General features: G+C 56.5%; 5 protein-coding genes across 5 annotated transcripts; 3 read left to right on the top strand and 2 right to left on the bottom strand.

The window, feature by feature from the left end:
• Nucleotides 1-2,292: 2,292 nt before the first annotated feature.
• On the bottom strand, nucleotides 2,293-2,951 carry B0I36DRAFT_310413 (uncharacterized protein). The gene has a single exon (XM_046152249.1). It carries the CDS (start codon nucleotides 2,910-2,912, stop codon nucleotides 2,457-2,459), a length of 456 nt encoding a protein of 151 aa, XP_046018356.1. The 5' UTR covers nucleotides 2,913-2,951; the 3' UTR covers nucleotides 2,293-2,456.
• Nucleotides 2,952-5,510: 2,559 nt separating this feature from the next.
• Nucleotides 5,511-7,892, top strand: B0I36DRAFT_344067 (ABC transporter; the record flags this gene model as incomplete). The annotated part of the gene is made up of 3 exons (XM_046156225.1): nucleotides 5,511-6,302; nucleotides 6,359-6,439; nucleotides 6,507-7,892. The coding sequence occupies 3 exons, from the start codon at nucleotides 5,511-5,513 to the stop codon at nucleotides 7,890-7,892; spliced, it is 2,259 nt and encodes a 752-aa protein (XP_046018355.1).
• A 1,230-nt stretch (nucleotides 7,893-9,122) lies between these two features.
• B0I36DRAFT_371038 (kinase-like domain-containing protein) lies at nucleotides 9,123-11,330 on the bottom strand (the record flags this gene model as incomplete). The annotated part of the gene is made up of 7 exons (XM_046159979.1): nucleotides 9,123-9,654; nucleotides 9,711-10,162; nucleotides 10,227-10,382; nucleotides 10,440-10,644; nucleotides 10,721-10,832; nucleotides 10,916-11,038; nucleotides 11,288-11,330. The coding sequence occupies 7 exons, from the start codon at nucleotides 11,328-11,330 to the stop codon at nucleotides 9,123-9,125; spliced, it is 1,623 nt and encodes a 540-aa protein (XP_046018354.1).
• A 3,293-nt stretch (nucleotides 11,331-14,623) lies between these two features.
• B0I36DRAFT_310408 (uncharacterized protein) lies at nucleotides 14,624-15,253 on the top strand. Its single transcript, XM_046152248.1, has one exon. The coding sequence runs from the start codon at nucleotides 14,689-14,691 to the stop codon at nucleotides 15,085-15,087; it is 399 nt and encodes a 132-aa protein (XP_046018353.1). The 5' UTR covers nucleotides 14,624-14,688; the 3' UTR covers nucleotides 15,088-15,253.
• A 167-nt stretch (nucleotides 15,254-15,420) lies between these two features.
• On the top strand, nucleotides 15,421-16,338 carry B0I36DRAFT_310407 (uncharacterized protein). Its single transcript, XM_046152247.1, has one exon. It carries the CDS (start codon nucleotides 15,883-15,885, stop codon nucleotides 16,135-16,137), a length of 255 nt encoding a protein of 84 aa, XP_046018352.1. The 5' UTR covers nucleotides 15,421-15,882; the 3' UTR covers nucleotides 16,138-16,338.
• The last annotated feature ends 388 nt before the right edge of the window (nucleotides 16,339-16,726 follow it).

Genomic DNA, 16,726 nt, shown 5'->3' with positions numbered 1-16,726 from the left:
GCCAGGCATGCCTGCATGTAATATTGCGTGCTCAAAGTCCTATGCCATGTCTGCCCCAAGCAAGCCTTGTTCAGCAGGGCCAGGCTAACCTCGGCCTTGTGCCACGAATGCAGCTCGGTGGTTGTCCACTGCGCAGGCCAAGGTGGACGCTAACTAGATTGACCGCAGTAGGCACACATCGCAGCCCATCGTACCTGCCGCCACCACGAGCCCTTGAAACCTGGACGCGCCTACCCAGTCCCCTTTGGGACAACAGAGCGCCAGTCCTCCTGTCATGCAAGCATCATCTCGCATTCGACACCGTCACCAGCAATCAGTTCTCTGCACACGCACTCGCAGGCAAGACAGGATACAGCTCCCTGCTGTCCAATCACCCAGCGCAGTTCCTCGAGAAAGGTCCAGATAGTTCGTGGGGGTGGTGCCAGGGCAAGCCACCCATAGCCTTGGTTGGTCCCTGGAACGAGCCAGCCAATCTTCAGCTGAGCCAAAGTCAATTGGTGAAAGGCTGGCAGTGGTCCACGTCAGTTTCCTGGATCGTCTCACTGGCGCCGACTCGCTAGCTGCAGGGGTCCTTAGGCGTCAAAACCCCATCTCCGGCTGCCACTGTGAGGTCGAGCCAGGCACTTCGCAGCCGCTGCTGGGGACATGCGGGCGTGTCTTTGCTTGACTTGGTAAGCGCCGTATATATTGCGTCTCGACTTGATGCTCGATGCTCAACCGCCGCCGTGTCCCGTCGTGCCCAGGCAACGTGCGTTGACTCGCCTCTTGACACAACCGGGTGCCATGTTTAATACGTGCTCCGCCTGGCTGCATCGTGCTGGTTGGTCATGTTCCACTAACTTTAGCCGGCCTGCGGTGCACCAGCCTCGTGGGCTGGATATGCATACGATGACGCCAGGCTCCCCGAGCAAAGCAAGCGCCGCTTTTCAGATCCAGCTGAGATCTGCGCCACGGTGCCTCGCCGCCGTGTTTCGTTAATCAGTCATGAACCACAGCGCAAGCAGAGCCACAAACTTTCTTCTGCCGGGCTGTGGATCTTGATAGCCATACAGCTACGGGGCTAATAACAATTTGTCTCGGCGCAGATCAATCTCGTCTTGCTCCACGGCTCAAACGATCCAGCGGCCATGCTGTAATACTCAAGCTGCAGGTCCGGATGATTTGCCATATGCACTTGTGCGATTCACGCTGGCGGAATAAATGCCGACTTGTGCACCATGATCAGCCACTCGTCGGGGGAGAAAGAAATAAATGTACGATACGACCCCAGCTAGTACTAGTCGCTGTACCAATTGTGCAACTTCGAGCAGCCAGCCTATCCGCCTCTCAATACTCCTGCTGTGCCAGGTTACGCATACTCGTCACGAGATAACAACGAGAGGCGAGGGTTGTCGCAGCAGACAACGCAGCCAGGCGCGAGGAAATTACACGTCCCGCTAAGGTTACTTAGTGTAAGCTTTCGACTTGGAAGTGGTCTCATTATTCTCACAAGAACAACCCGTCTTGTTCCGAACAACAAGGCAAAGCTAGCTCTCACACAAGACGCCGTGTGTTATCCCTGGGATGCTTATACAACCCAGTTCCGATTGTCAAGCGCCATACTAATTCGGTATTTTGTCTTCTGGGCGCTTATGACTCTGCCACAAGATATTGGCATCGACGATCATGACAATGACCAGCGGCATCGGACGAGTGAAGTGATCACGAACGAGTCCAACTATGTGAAGACCATGTTCCTTGGACGCGAAATCATTCCTCCAAATGCTGTGGATAGCGCAGTTCGAGGTAATACCAAATGAGTATTCCTGCACGACTGCTCTACGCATGAGTTTATAAGTTAGACGACGATCGCCCCTCGACCCACGACCAAGTCTCACACGTCCGAGACATTCCGAGCCAACGTACCGGGACGTGAGGATTTTGACCACATTCGTGCTCAGACTTACTACCACTTGTAAGAGTTACAGGTCTCGGAGATTACGTAGCTATGGCGCCGTTCGCTAGAGTCAGTCTGCACCAGGAATCTGAAAGATTTCGGGGCTGTGCTTGAAGTGCTGCTCAAAGCACAGAGACCTGCGACCTCGCCTGCACCCGACAAACAATCCCGGGCTGCCTAAGCCGGCGGGCCATCGGCATGGCATGGGGCCAGACACGCTTCGCATGGCCCTAGCTGCTCGGGAGCTTCGCGTCAAGCCATGAAGCCAGCCTTACCACGTCTGGCCAAAGAACATTTGATCTGCGAGTGTTGCTGCGCATGTCTGGCGCGGTTGTGGATCATACAATATCATGCCAGCCATCGCAAGGGTGCCGAGCTGGCTAGCAAAAGTCTGCCGGGGTGCATTCCTTTGGCAGTGCTCTTGTGCCAGACTTGATAGGTTTAGCTTTAGCCTCATTTTCAAGCGGCAAGCTCCAAGTGGCCGCTCGACAAGACAGAGGAAGCCTTTTTCCAGGAAACATCAAAGAGAGACCCGAGAAGGACAACTATCTGTGGCGGATGTCGGCCTGGCCAAAGGGAGGAGCAAGACAGTAATACGGCACGTGGCAGCCAGGCTCGGGCGAAGAATGATGAGTAACTGATGTCTGCGAAACAGTTCAATTCCAGGGATCGGCTTGAACCGAAGGGGGAGACGTTTGGGATTGCTCAGAGTCAGGATTGACGAGGGTATTATTGCACTTGGGCATCTGCCAGAAGACACAACACCAAGGCTCATTCGGCTGCTGTGCTGGTCGAGACCGGATGTGGGTCGGAGACGGCATTCCCCACCACAAGCCGGAGGCGCCGTGGATTCCGGGATCAGGGTGTTGGGTCTGGAAAGAAACGAAGGCTTTGTATGAAGGTGCCTGGGCTGTGGTTGAACACTAAAAGGCTCCCATGCAAACTCTGATACCATGAGACGGTACTGCAGTGGCATTGTTTGGAAGCGGCGCGCAAAGGAGTGCCCGTGCACGGTTCTTGACCCCTCATCAGCTGAGGTGGAGGATTTGCCGGGGCTGCTGGGGTTTGCGCGGACCCATTGTGCCGGCGATGGATGATGATGATGATGAGGATGATGTAAGACTATCACGAATGCGGCCTGGTTTCTCCGGAGGAAGCACCGTAAGCTGCCTGAAGATCCCTGGTGGCGGTGGTTGTAGCTTTCTTGCATGGGTGGGAAAGCGATGCAGGCACGATGCTGTGCAGACTGTTGTGCATGGGAAGCAGGACATGTAATTGATTCAGACCTGCTCCGCAATGGGCGCGGCGGGGATGGCCTCAGGCCCGCGCGCTTTCGATGTTCAGCCTCGGTGGTTCTGGCCGTGCGAGATGTCCATGGAAGCCGTTTGTGATGGGACGACCTTGGTGTCTGAAACACAAGAAACGGAATGCCTGTTCCTGCTGCCCACCGAGGTCACATCGGCCGCAACCGTGTCGTCGCATCTACGTGGCTCAGTTCCTCTTCCAAGGCCCGAGCCATGCGCTGTCCAGGAATCTGCAGACAAATGATTAGCCCAGAGGGGGAAAAGGCCGCAACCTCTCCGCCCGCCGGGCCAGGGCAAGAACCAAGGAAAATGGGCATTACCGGCACGGTATCATCTGTGACGACTGGCGTGCCGAGCTTGGCGGAGGGTAAGGGGACACGAGGATGCCAACAGCCCAGCACGGCCAACACTTTTTTTTTCTTGTGGTCTTCGTGTCATGTATGGCGTCCAATAGTCCCCGGGTTTGTTGGCTGCCACCCACGCCAGCCGATGCAGCAAGCATCTCTTGGGGCAAAGTCTATGCTCCAGAAGTGACCCCATCGATGGGGTTCGTTTCGAGGCCGGCCTTGCGCGGGGAAGGCATTGATTGGCAACCAATACCTCGCCTCACTTGGGCAGCACGTCACGCATCCTCCGCCTCGCAGCCAATGGTCGACGCGCATCCTCGCGTCTCGCAACAAACTGGACGCGACAAGACGAACCGGATGTCTGTCTGCACTGATGGATTGCCCTCTGCCGACAGACTTGCCAAACAGAGCGAGCGAGCGAGCGAGAATGTGGCCAAGTGCTTACTTCTGTCTCTTGGCTTAGTAGCAGCAGCACCAGCACCAGCACCAGCAGTAATTAGCTTCGGTTCCAAGCAGACTGGCTCTGCTGAGCCGCAATGGATTATCATAATTATGGCGCCATTCTTTTTTTCTGGGCCCGGATCACCCACTGGCTTCCTAGGTCTGGGGGCCCTGAACTGGTGTGCGTGCGTCGATTCTCCGATTCGCGAGAGCATGGATCGCATGATGCATTTGCCCTGCTGGGAGCTAGCTTGCTTGCATTCCTCTGGGCGAGCCCCGCGTGGGCGATCTGATCCTGCTCTTGACTGGAGTGGCATGAAAACAACCTTGAGGGGGTGGGAGACGGTACCTTTGCCAGGCGCGCAGCCAGTTTCTTGTCAGCTTTTGTGTTCGCTGAGGAATGCCCGTTCATATCAAATGACTGATGGACGGTTTGAACAGACTCGGTTTTATTAAGCTTTGTCGAGGCACGGAACTATCGTAACTTTCAGGTGCAGGTTTCAAGTCGGCCGCACCAGCAGCCGTGTACCCCTCGTTCCGTGTGCTGCTGCCGCCCTGTGCGTGCTGAACAACCAGATCGCCTGCATGGGGCCCAGAAACGGCAATCTTCCAGAAGCTTGGAAGAGAAAACTTGGGTGCCCCCGGTCTACATAATGGGCAATGCTGATCTACCTGTCCATCATCGGTCTTGTGCTGTGCTCGGCACAATTTGACTCTGTGCGTGTCACGCCCGTCTGCTGCGCCCGGTTATCATTTCGGATGAACCGCAGCATTGGGATAAGAAGAGCAACGCGGAGAGATTGCGTCGCCGGAGTGAGGCTGGCCTGCATGGCCTAACGGACCCCGGCTCGCTTTGAGGCTGCTGCACATCTCTTGGGAGAGCAAGGGCAGACAGAGGCTGTAGCTAGTGAATTGTCGTCTTTCGTCCTGAAAGCACGAACTAGTCGACATTGGTTCTGTGCACCAATTGCAGATATGGCTTTCGCCCGCGCCGACCTGGAGCAGGGAGAGTGCATATGCTTGACGGCAAGAAAAGTGCGAGTATTTGCATTTGTGTTCAAAGTCAATATTTGAAGATGGATGAGCCAGTATAGCCAATAGGGCAGGCCATGCTCTCGCAATCAATGGTGATGCTAGGAGTGAACGACATGGCTGGCTAGTCCTCCTCCAGCTACCCGGTCATGGACGTACCGTGCGCAATACAGTGTATACCGTGACCCGTACACACCCCGCCTCAACTCAACGACAAGTCTATGATTTCCGACCAGGGCCGCCACTGTACGAGAGCCGCAGGCCAAGTGATATCGGAACGTCACACGGAACTACAATCGGCGCTTTGTCAGTGTGTATCGGTGGTCATACACCAAGTCTTGTGTGTCGCGCCTCTCTGTGCCGAGTGCAGGCATCACCAGAGTGCCAAACATTTGAGATTTCACCAAAACCTCCGCCCCCGCAAAATTCCAGCCGAGCAGGGTGTACGCCATGGAGGCCGAAATCAAGGCTGTCCTCCCGGACATCGACCCGGTCCTCTCAGATTACTCGGTAGGATACCTACGGCACGCATCTACGGCCTGGACGGGCGGTGATGAGGAAGCCTCGGATCTGTCTCCGCTTGCTGAAGCTGCTGCCGCCATCACAGAGCTTCTCATCTCAGCTGCTGGCAATGCCTCGGGTCAGGAAGAAGACAAGATCCGGAGCCTGGTGACCAGATGGGTCGAAAAGTACGAGGAGGCCAACGGTGGCCAGCGCCACGGCCCTGCTGCCGTACGCCGCCTCGACCAGGCCATCCAAGTCGGCTCGCAGCGCAACATGTCGTCGACGCTGGCTGTGGCAACGGGCAGCGTAGACCTGGAGTCTGCCAACGCGCGCAAGGTCGAGTCCAAGGTCGACCGCAAGAAGCTGGAGAAGGCGGAGCGCAAGATCGCTGCCAAGCAGAACAAGAAGCAGTTCAAGAATGTCGAGTACGAGGCATCGCGGCTGCTCAACGAGCCCGAGAACGGCCAGAGCTACGAGGAGTTCTACATGGCCGTCAACCCCCTCCAGCTCGGTGCCGGCAGCGGGCCCGGCAAGACAAAGGACATCAAGCTCGACAATGTCGACGTCAGCATCGGCGGCACCAGGATCCTTACGGGCACCGATCTCACGCTCGCCTACGGTCATCGGTACGGCCTGGTTGGTTTCAACGGTGTTGGTAAATCTACGTTGCTCAGGGCACTATCTCGCCGTGAACTGCCCATTCCGACGCATATCTCGATTCTTCACGTAGAGCAAGAGGTGAGCCACTCTCAAGGCAAGGCCAGTCATCATAAGATTGCTAATTTTGCATACAGCTTGCTGGCGACGACACTTCGGCTATCCAAGCCGTACTAGATGCCGACGTCTGGCGCAAGGTTCTCCTGAAGGAGCAGGCTGTGAGTTGGCCCCGCCCTGGGCAAGAAGAAATCGCTTCGTCGACCAAACTGACAGATTTGCTGCTAGGAACTCACTGGACGCCTCGCGGATATTGAGTCGTCACGGGCTTCAATGGCCGATACCTCTACGGATGCAGCCAGGCTTGACCGTGACCAAGAGGCTCTGGATACCAAGCTTGGTGAGGTGCAGGCCAAACTGGCGGAGATGGAGTCAGATAAGGCAGAGTCGAGAGCTGCCAGCATTCTCGCTGGTCTTGGTTTCTCCCCAGAACGGCAACAGTTTGCCACCAAGACATTCTCTGGTGGTTGGCGCATGCGTCTGGCCCTTGCCAGAGCGCTGTTCTGCGAGCCAGATCTTCTCTTGCTCGACGAGCCTTCCAACATGTTGGACGTGCCGTCCATTACCTTCCTTTCCAATTATCTCCAAACATATCCCAGCACCGTTCTCGTTGTATCCCACGACAGATCCTTCCTGAACGAAGTCGCAACAGACATCATCCACCAGCACTCGGAGCGTCTCGACTACTACCGCGGTGCCAACTTCGAGTCCTTCTATGCGACGAGGGAAGAGCGCAAGAAGGTTGCTCAGAGAGAGTACGAGAACAACGTGGCCCAGCGTGCGCATTTGCAACAGTTCATTGATAAATTCCGCTACAACGCCGCCAAGGCCGCCGAGGCGCAGTCACGTATCAAGAAGCTGGAGCGCATGCCCATCTTGGAGCCCCCAGAGAAGGAGTACAGCGTGCACTTCGCCTTCCCAGAGGTCGAGAAGCTGTCGCCACCGATTGTGCAAATGTCTGGTGTCAAGTTTGGCTACAGCGCCGACAAGCAGCTCCTCTCCAACGTGGACCTGGATGTGCAGCTCGACTCGCGTATTGGCATCGTCGGCCCCAACGGTGCCGGTAAGACAACCATCCTCAAACTCCTCATCGGCAAGCTGACCGCCACGGGCGGTCTCGTCTCCCAAAACTCGCGCCTGCGGATTGGCTTCTTCGCGCAGCACCACGTCGACGCGCTCGACCTGACCATGAGCGCCGTGAGCTTCATGGCCAAGACGTACCCGGGCCGCACAGACGAGGACTACCGCCGCCAGCTCGGCGCTTTCGGCATCACGGGCACGACGGGCCTGCAGAAGATGGCCGTGCTCTCCGGAGGTCAAAAGTCCCGCGTGGCGTTCGCCTGCCTGGCGCTGACGCAGCCGCACATCCTCGTGCTCGACGAGCCGTCCAACCACCTGGATATCGAGGCCATGGACGCCCTCGCGAGCGCCCTGCGCGAGTTCCAGGGCGGCGTCGTCATGGTCTCCCACGACGTCACCATGCTGCAGACCGTCTGCACCTCGCTGTGGGTCTGCGAGAACGGCACGGTCTGGAAGTTCCCCGGCGACGTCCAGGCGTACAAGAAGAGGATCACCGCCCAGGCCGATGCCGCCGGCGTCGTCAAGGCTCATTAAAATTCCTTACAGCTATTCAAATGGGACTTTTTGTACTTTGAAAAATCAACGCTTGGGATAAAGCATATGGGAGCAAATACAAAAATTGCGCTTGTCATTATCGTGAAACTCTGTGCCCTTCCGGGGGGGGGGTTGGTGGTCTCGAATTGATCAATTGTGCATGTAACTCGGGCCCAGATTTCAGATTTCCTATCGGGCATGTACATATATGTATGTGGCCAACGCAGAGCCACAGACTCCGCAGTCGGCGTTTGATCCCACGGCTGCTGTTGTTCCAATCGCGAGTCTCGGTGAAAATCAATCCCCACGTGAATCGCGGAGCATGGTGCCTTGGCCGATTTGTTCGTTTGTGCCGCGATGGCGTGTTCATGTGAATGGGCCGTTGTTCTTCTGGCAGGTCGTCTGTGCACGCAGGTCATCTGTTGGGATTTAAGCGGCACAAACGGGACCACCAGGGAGGGAAACTAATGCAACCATGAACAGATCCAAATTCCAGGTTCTAATTGTGAGCAAAGCTAAAATAGGAAGAGGTATATGATGATGATGTAACGCGGGAAGGCAAAACCAAATGTGCCACGCAAAAAGGCTCAGAGCAGCTGCCACAAAGCGCCACCCGCCCCCATGTTAAGAATACAAGTGTCCAGCCGTGAGATCCTGCCGAGGAAGAATCTTTGGATCAGAAACCGGATAAAGCAGCGTGCCGCGGAAAATTGCCTAGCGTGACTGGGGCAGTCACTCTCGCGCAGTATTCTCGCATACCAACTCCATAAACGCCTTGATGAATGCCAACTCCTGAATGCTCGTCGCCGTCCGTGGATGATCATAATGTTATACCTCAAGCTGCAGATATCTCAAATGGCTCGTGCTCACATCAATGAAGTGTGTGTCGTAAAGTCCCATAGGCGTAGATTTGTTAAACCAAGAGCCATCCCGTCAGTGTCGTCATCGAGTCTCGAAGGCGCATAGCGGAGCGCTTTGATCAAGTGTTGAGTTTGAAAAGGCTCTGCTGAACACCTTGAACTGATCGCATCATGATCTTTTTGCGACCTTAGTGAGGCACGTCGAGATCTGGCAAGCCTACTGGTTGAACTCCGGCTGTGCTGTCCCAGAGGAAAGCTGCGTCATGCTGCTGGTGCCAACTGTAGTCTGATCTCCAGAGGCAGTTGAGGACGCGCGCGCCCCTCCTCCTCGTGGTCATGCTATGTTTAGATAATAAACCGCTGATCTGGCTTATCCGATGACCTGGCGTGCGCCCTCCTTGCCCAAGACACCTCGCTCTCTGGGCTTCGGGCTGTGTCCGCGCCCCTTCTTGCGCCCGAATATGCCAAACACACCCCCACCGGAGGAGCCCCCTTTGTCGTCATTAGCAGCATTCGCGTCCGCAGGCAAAGTCGCGTCTTGACGGGCAAGCTGTGACCAGCTTCCGGTAGCATCAATCGTAACCGAAAGACCGCCAGTGCGGTGCTGCACGCGAGTGCCGGGAGTGGGCGGCTGGGGCTTCGTCGTCTCGTTGTAGCTCGGCGGATACGGTTTCGGTGCAGGGCGTGTAGGAGGCATCTGCTGCCTCTGTCCTCCACTGGCCGTCCGCTGCATCATGTCGGAATCATGACCTGACGACGCATGGTGCAGAACGTGTGAGGAGCCATTGGTAGTGGGAGCAGGCTGGACTTCGTTCGTGCTGATTGCTTGCGGCTCTCCAGCCGCCTGGAGGTCACCGTGTTCTTCGTTTTGCTGTTGTTGTTCATTCTGCATCGCAGTGATTCTGTATGGCATTAGCAAATCGAAGTATCAACCGAAAGGTCTCCGGAAGAGTCTTACTTCTCGTATGCGGCCACCGTGTAGTCAAATGGGCGGAACTCGCGCTCAATGGTCTTGTAGAGCTCCTCTTCACGAATCTCTTTTTGTGTGGCGTCGTCCTTCAGCTTCTCTCTCGGCTTCTGCCTCCGGGCTCGAGCCTCAAGAGGCGCCTCCTCCAGCAACAACTCTTCGAGATCGTACGTAGCGTCAAAGTTCGTCTTTTCTGATGATGGAACAAAGACTGGCTCAATCTCTTTCCTCAACAGCGCATCGAAATCTATGGACTTGAAAAATGGCTCGTTGATGAAGCTGTCCCACGTGTGGCCAAGTCTCTTGTCAGGATTGGGTTCCAGGGCAGAACCTATTGCGTACAGGCAAGGTAGTGAGACCGGAGGGGCTGTGATGGGAAACTTGGGGTTCGCAGCCATGATCACGCTGCTCAGACTTGACTCGGAATTGCCCTCAAACGGACGCTGGCATGGCAATGAATTAGTCACAGGCCTCACTATCAGGACCATACGAGAAGAAGAAACTCACCTTGTTGTAGATGCATTCGTAAAAGAGGACTCCCAGGGACCACCAGTCAGCACGGACATCGTACCCCTTGCCTCCATAGACTTCCGGAGCAAGGTATGCAAGCGTGCCAGATTTGCTCGTAAGCACCTTGCCCGGAATCACGTCTGATGCAACGTTCTGTGAAGCCAGCATTAGCGCAACGTCTACCAGTCTGACAGTACCATGTTCACGTACGAAATCTGTCAAATGCACGTGCCCGTCTGCGTCGAGGAGAACATTGTCAGGCTTGACATCACGGTGAATAATGCCCTGGCCATGGACATATCTCAGGGCACAACCGAGCTCGGCGATCCAAAAGCGAACCGCTTCTTCAGTGAAGGTCTTCCTCGAGATGTGGAATCGCAAATCGCCGCCAGTCATAAGGTCGACAACGAGATACCTTCATGGTCGATTAGTCTGTGTTGTCGAAGCGTTGTGGCAGGAGATGCGGCGATGGAGGAGCTGATGCCACTCACATGTACTCTATATCTTGAAAACTGTAACGCAAGTTGCAAATGAACGGGTGGTTCACATGTTCCAGCATGCGGCGCTCGCGAATGATGTTGCGTACACTTTCGGACCGAACCACTGCATAGGAGAGGAACGAGTAAGTATACAAGATGCGAAGCTGCTGGATTCTGCTACCATGGCAAACGCAAGGGTAAACATACCTTCATCTTTGCGGATGTATTTCAGAGCAAAGGACAGACCTGTATCCTTCCGCTCCACGATTCGAACTTTGCCAAAGGCACCTCGTCCGACGACTCGCAGTAGTCGGAAGTGGTTGAGATTGACTGACGATGAAATGACGTTAGCCAGCTGCGTAAACGGTGGAGGGGAGTGCTAGGCCCCGTAATCATTTGGAGTTCCCGCTGTGAGCACACTGTGTCTGACGCCTGCTTTGCATCGACCAAGGAGCAGGGACAACGACGTCGCGTACACCGCCGGCTCAAATGTGGTGTCACTCGAGTCGTGGGAGTGACTGGAGGACGGTCGTCGTGATACGGACTTTGGCGCAAGCGGGCGTGGCAAGTGATGCTTACCTTCACCGTTGAACTCAACGGGCTTGCCCTGACTGTTACCCATTGCTGGCAGCAAAGGTTTGATCTGGCGCAAAGACAACCCCTTAAGATCGAGGTGCACGAGGAGTTGGGGGTGGGCTGGGGGCGGTTCGGAGGCGGGGGCAGGTCGCTATGTGGCCGGCAAGCACAAATCCTCGCATCGATAAGGCCGTGATCGCAGAGCCGATTGAGGGTAGTCGCGGGTTCGAGGTCGGGAAAGGGGTCGTTCGACGCGGCCGTGTTCGAATCGGTCGTATGTAGATGCGACAGACGGACGAGCTATGGAGAATTCGCAAAGTTTGGTGATAGGCAAGAGGCAAGAACAGAGAAGTTTGCGCTAGGAGGAAGACGATGCTTTGGGAGGACGACGTCCAGGAGAAGGGGACGGGCCAGTGTCGAGCACTGTACGGTGCACGGTGTCTAAGGGGGGTTTCAACGACAGCACACAGAACAATGCCTAAGCCCTACGGACTGGATGATATGTATAGAAAACCCGGACAATGCCGCAGGCAGGATGCAGGAGTTGCGCCACGGGCATAAGACCGGGCTCTAGAACAGCTGGTGGGTGCGTTGGTGCGCTGCAGTATCACGATGGCCTTGCGTGGGCAAGCAGGTGAGAGGCCAGGCTTGGTCGGGACATGTACTGTGCAAGACGAGCGAGCGAAATGGGAGGGGGGAAGATGGGGAGAGCATCAGAGTGCAGCGGCACATGCACATGCATTGTGTGAGTGGGCTGGCGGCGGGCTTGGTTGCTTGCTTGCTTGGCCTGCCTGCCTGCTTGCTTGCCTGCCTGCTGCTGGACTCGCAGGATGGAGAGGAAATGGGGTTGGCGTAGGGGCCACAGGCTCTGGCTCGTCTGGCAGCGCGTGATCGGCAGTGACTTGTCAGGCCCCTTGCTTTGGCCGCCCAGGATGCAGCAGCCACGATAGGTACACACAAGCAGTCGGTCCCTGTGATAGCCAGGCCATGCAAATGGAGCCGCCTTGGAACGGGGCTTCAGGGGGGGGAAAGCGACGAGTGGGCCCCACGGAGCGGCCAAGGACGACTTGACGTCGGCGCCGGGCGACAGGCAGGCTGGCAGTCATGGAGGGAGGCAGACGAACGACTCCCGGGCCACGGTGCTGCGGGCAGTCTCCGTCTGTTTGATAACCTCGAGGACCAAGCAGCGATCGGCCCTGCCGAGCCTAGCTTGAGAGGCGGGCCAGAGGCAGACGGGGCTATCTCGAACGGTGCTGGTCCCTAGCTGCAGCTCCGGGCACGGGACCAGGCCAGGACGAGGAAGCAGAGCGCCGCTAAATGGCCGCTGGGGCGCTGGGCTGTCAATCTCATTTGGGCCCAGGAGCGCCACTCGATCGTCTGTGTTGCAGACGCCAGGGGCCCTTGCGAAGGCCCCCCGGCACGCGCTGCTCAGGTGCTCGCCCGAGAGTGGGCAGGGTCCGGTCCGCCTCTCTGAGTACGAGTCGTGCGCGACGACGGACGAGGGCTCGTCGCCAGCCTTGAGCAACTGGCGCTCCTCTTTCGTGGGGGACGCATGTCTAGTGCAATACGCAGCAGTGCTTCACCCCGGGTCTATCTGGTCACCTCGGGCGGCAGGCATCTTGCGCAGGCAATGCACCAGGCAGAGTTGAGTGGCACACTCTGGGAGCCGCAGCCTGCATGTCCTTCCCCAACGTCCGGGTAGGCCAGAGGATGCTTCGCATGTAGTAATTAGCGACGATCGTCAGGGAAATGCTCCGTGTCTCAGGCTCGGTGGACGTGCTCAGTTGCGTCCTCGTGCGGGAGGAGCGTCGGCTGCTGCTGTCCACAGGGCGACACCAGCAATCCTTGCACGACCGTTGGGAGAGGACCCGTGAGCCTGCGGATGTGACTTGTGATCGATAACTTACAGACTATCAGACCTGGCACGTTCTCTTAGCCTGTTTCGACACTATGTTGCCGCTGTGGGCACGGCGTGGCGGGCGGCCAGGCCCTGGGAACAATGTCTGAGGTCGGCCCTGTGGCGCATCAGGATGCATTGACGGACGGCGCCGCAACGGGGTCGGTCCTCCTTGCTGTGCCCCAGATGCTGCTGAGACTTCGCATCTGTGGATGCCGACGGACGGGTTCGCAGAAGAAGAAGACGCTGCGAAGGCCGCTAGAAGCATCCCATGAGAGCGCTCTAGAACACGAGCTGGTGCCACGACCAGCGCAAGCCACCGCGTCCTCCGGGCACGACGACGTCTGCAGAGCAGACTGCCTGATGGGTTCCAGCCACAGGCCACGGCTCCATGCCTGTGGTCGAGACCAGGTCGCCGTGGATGCCGTGAGCGGGAACCGCGGCCGGCTAGGGGGTGACCAAATGCCGCGCCTTCCAGAAGACACCAAGACGTCCAACTGCCGGCCGACATGAGGCCACGCGTCGACCTCTCGTCTTAGGGTTCTCGACGCGGCTTAAGGTTGGGAGCAGCGGCCACCGCCCCGCGGGTGTGTGTGCTTATGGCTTGACGACATGTTCACGACATGGACTGTCATGGCCCGTCCAATTCCCGGGCATCTACCATAGTAACGGAACAAATTCCCTAGCGTCCGTCACGGCCACGGCTCAAGACCATCACAAATGACACACACACACGGCAGCCACCTCCCGCCTGGGCAGCAAGCATGCAAGCCACCATGCACGAGACGGAACCATGGCACGCGTTGGGCCCTCGCTCAATGCATCGCCCTCCGTGCAAGTGTAAACGCTCTAGCCAGGCACGTCGTCGGCCTCGTCGAGACACAACACGCATGGATTCTGTCTGGCCTGTCCTGTCAGGTTCTAGGCGTGGACGTGCGGGCCATTTCCCCCATGTCTTGCTGTCGTGTCCAACCCCGGGCGCGCAGGGTGCTTGCTGGCCTTCAGACGTCATGACGGCGGGTTGCAGGCCACAGGCACAGGGGCGCTTGCTGCAGCTCACACACGACATCCTGCCTGCCCATGTTGAAGATTCGTCGCGGATGCGGTCTGATTCACAGTGTGCATGCAGCAACTCGTTCAGGACTCCGGACGCAGCTGCAACGACACCCAGGCAACAGAGGGCTGTCTTGGCCCCGAGTGTTCATTGCATGTCATGAAACCCCAACACATCTAGCCGTTTTCATACAGGAGCATGAGCATCATCATCGAGTCCAGGGGGTCGCGACTGCTCGACATGCGGGAGTTATCGCCACCTGTCTATTTGCGCCAAAATTAGCATGGTCGATCAAACGGAACCATTTCGAATTGGTCTGCTGTGTCCATCCTCAATGTCCAGCGAGAGCTGGCGGCAATATCGACGCGTTTCTACTCTCCGCAGCCAAGGGGTAATGTCAGCAGCGGCAATTATCATGCCATTGCTTGAGGCCGACCGACTTTAACAAGTGAAATGAGATACCCAGGACAATCAAGATTACCAGGCCCTGCGAACACGAATGACGATAACCTCGCCACTTGTTCTCGAAGCATGTCAAAACTGGTGTTTGGCCATGGGTGGGACCAATCATCCATCACGACGCACTCTCTATTTACAGCTCCTGATCCCTGGCGACTGCCTGCACATGAGATTGTCCTGGACTCGGCGCACAGATTCCATGCAGGGGCTGCACGCGAAATGAGCCTTCTCTGCCGTGTAACCCCCTTACGGGACTGCCCTACCGGAACCAACAGTCCTCCAATGTGTTTTGCCTTGCGCAGCCCTCATGCTGCTCCTGCTGGTGCTGGTGCTGGTGGTCTAGACAGATTACTACGCGTGGTGCACGAAATGGAGGGCGAGAGAGCACGCTAGCAGTTGCGCTCCGGGAGGGAGGCGTCAGCAACCATAAGCGACTTGCGAGGCGAGCATACGAGCGTAAAATGGAAGAGGAAAAAAAAAAACTTGAGACACTCGTGGCTCGGGGACAAGGATTGACGGTGTCCTCCGGAAGCGGTGCGAGACAGGCATTCTTGTTGGCGTGAATCTGCTGATCCCCAGGTTCTGCGCGCTCGGACGCTGTCTTGAGCTGTTTCGCATTCTTCTAGAAGAGTTCGGCCCCATGTCAGGCAAGGTAGAACCCCTTCACTATCAGTGATGGCAACGGCCAGCCGGGTGAAGTGCTTACGCGCCGGGCATTGTCAAATTGCAGCAGCTCCGCCCAAATTTCGGATATGTCCATGATCAGTACAGACGTCTAGCTCAGTCGAGGTCGTCGTTGAGTCTTTGGCTTGCCTGCTCTGCAGCGGTGCAGCGGTGCAGAGCAAGGTCACTTTCTGTCTAGCGACGAGGGCGCTGGCCAGACTCCAGACTGCGCAGAATCCCCTCGATTCTATAACAACAACAACAAAAACAAAAACAAAGACTCGAGGATCACAAGAAAGTAGAGACGGCAAAAGTTATGCAAGGCACAAGTTCGCGCTCATATATTGTAACAAAAGGAGAGGGAGATGCCGAGGCAGGCGAGCTTCTTCGCGGTGGTGGACCCCAATACCAACCGTAGCCGAGGGCCACTTTCACCATGCTAGGCATCCTTGTGATGCGACTTCTTCAAAGGTCGTATCGGCACAACTGTTGTGACGGTAGCACGCACCGCAACGTCAGCTCCCAATGACAGTTGTAAGGCAGTCAGAGGCACCCTCCTACGTGTGCGGAGGAGGATCCCCGTCACCAATGATGCAAACACGTTCACCATCGGACGATGTTTATTTACGGAAACAGTACCATGCTGCTTCCTTTACCCGCCTGAAACAACAACCTCGACATGCTCGAAGAGGACACGTTTTGTCCGTAAGCTCAAGATCCGAGTTTCTCGGCGCGTCAATTAGATGGAGGGAAGCTATATGCATTCTACAAACATTCTAAGCGCACATGTATGCTGTATCATGCTGTAGCTCTCGCTAACCCGCCCACGAGCGAGTCGATCTAACAACCCGCATCTTTCCGTGTGACAGAGCGCATGCAAATATCTACTGAGGAGGTTAGGGAGTAAAAGTAGAAGACAGAGGTTAAGATGGCACCTGGTACCACAACCCGATAGTGTTATAATTATTCGGGAAAGCCTCTACCTCGACAAACGCGAGGAGGCTTGAACCCTTTTAACATCCGTATTTTGGATTTACTTAGTAGAAGCAAGATCACTCGAAGCCCAGTGATGTATCATGGAGCACAGCTTGAAACCTGTCCGACATCCCTTTCTCACATTAAGATCCCCCGTGGAGCCAGGATGCAGATGGCACAGCCGGCTGAGGAAAGCTGTGACTCGAAACCTTAACTCGTCTATTACCCGGCGCAGTCCAGCCAGCCACCTGCCGACGAGCGCTTAAAATCCAGGTCTTTGCGGGAGAAGGGGGGCGAGATAACGAGAACCTCTGATGAGACAGCCCCGTACTCCAGCACGCGGGGAGGAAGGAATAGCCGCGCGAACCACAATGTCCAGTGGACAATAAAGCCC

The sequence above is a fragment of the Microdochium trichocladiopsis genome, assembly GCF_020744255.1.
Source record: "Microdochium trichocladiopsis strain MPI-CAGE-CH-0230 chromosome Unknown B0I36scaffold_1, whole genome shotgun sequence".
Taxonomy (NCBI): Eukaryota; Fungi; Ascomycota; class Sordariomycetes; order Xylariales; family Microdochiaceae; genus Microdochium; species Microdochium trichocladiopsis.
The sequence above is the reverse complement of the archived record's forward strand: the minus strand, read 5'-3'. Positions and strand labels throughout refer to the sequence as shown.